This window comes from Bison bison, unplaced genomic scaffold (genome assembly GCF_000754665.1).
Source record: "Bison bison bison isolate TAMUID 2011002044 unplaced genomic scaffold, Bison_UMD1.0 scf7180017845916, whole genome shotgun sequence".
NCBI lineage: Eukaryota > Metazoa > Chordata > Mammalia > Artiodactyla > Bovidae > Bison > Bison bison.
In genome coordinates this window covers 36072-36777 of record NW_011476489.1, presented here as the reverse complement: position 1 = coordinate 36777, position 706 = coordinate 36072, and the positions used below count along the sequence as shown (strand labels likewise).

At 66.0% G+C, this 706-nt stretch overlaps 1 protein-coding gene across 1 annotated transcript in view; it reads right to left on the bottom strand.

Moving 5' to 3' along the window:
- Nucleotides 1-706, bottom strand: part of SNED1 (sushi, nidogen and EGF-like domains 1) — a 71373-nt gene that overhangs the window by 40506 nt on the left and 30161 nt on the right. Inside the window, exon 9 of the mRNA XM_010837792.1 lies at nt 33-171. Coding sequence (XP_010836094.1) covers nt 33-171 — 139 coding nt within the window. The remainder of the gene's footprint in view (nt 1-32; nt 172-706) is intronic.

The window sequence follows — 706 nt, the reverse complement described above, 5'->3', positions numbered from 1 at the left end:
GCGGGATATGGGCGTGTCCTGCAGAAGCTCACCCAGGTGGCACGTCCTCCCCGTGAAGCCTGAGAGGCAGGAGCAGGTATAGGAGGGGTTGCCCGTGACGCAGTCGTCGATGCACTTGCCGCCGTTGAGGCAGGGACGCAGGGTCTGGCACACGGAGGCTGCGGACACATGGAGGGCAGAGCGTCAGCCCCGCCCGGGGTCCCTCCTGGGGGAGGTGCTGCGCTGTCCGCAGCTGCCTAGAGAGCAGCCACGGTTTCCCTGGCCTGGGGGGACAGGCAGCCGGCAGAGCTCAGCTTAGGGGACCCCACGCTCTGCAGGAGCAAGACACGGAAACCCACCATGACTCAGCACACTCGGGGACTCCCCTGGCAGTCCAGGCGCTAGCACTCTGCGCTTTCACTGCTGGGGCGCGGGTTCAGTCCCTGGTCAGAGGACTAAGATTCTGCAAGCTGCATAGCTTGGCCAAAAAAAGGACCCCACGCACACACGGGCAGGTACAGGAGCGTCCCAGGGTTTCTGCTCTCCCAATACTAGGAGGGACCCAGGGACAGCTGGCTGGCGTTCAGAGATGGGGGGACGTTCCTGGAAGGGCCCTCTGGTCCTGAGAGCCACCGAGGGTGTGGGTGTCTCCGAGGCCTGCCCCTCCCCGCTGGCCATTCTCCAGCTGCCCGGGCACTCAGGCGATGGGGGGCTCGGCTGCCCTGTG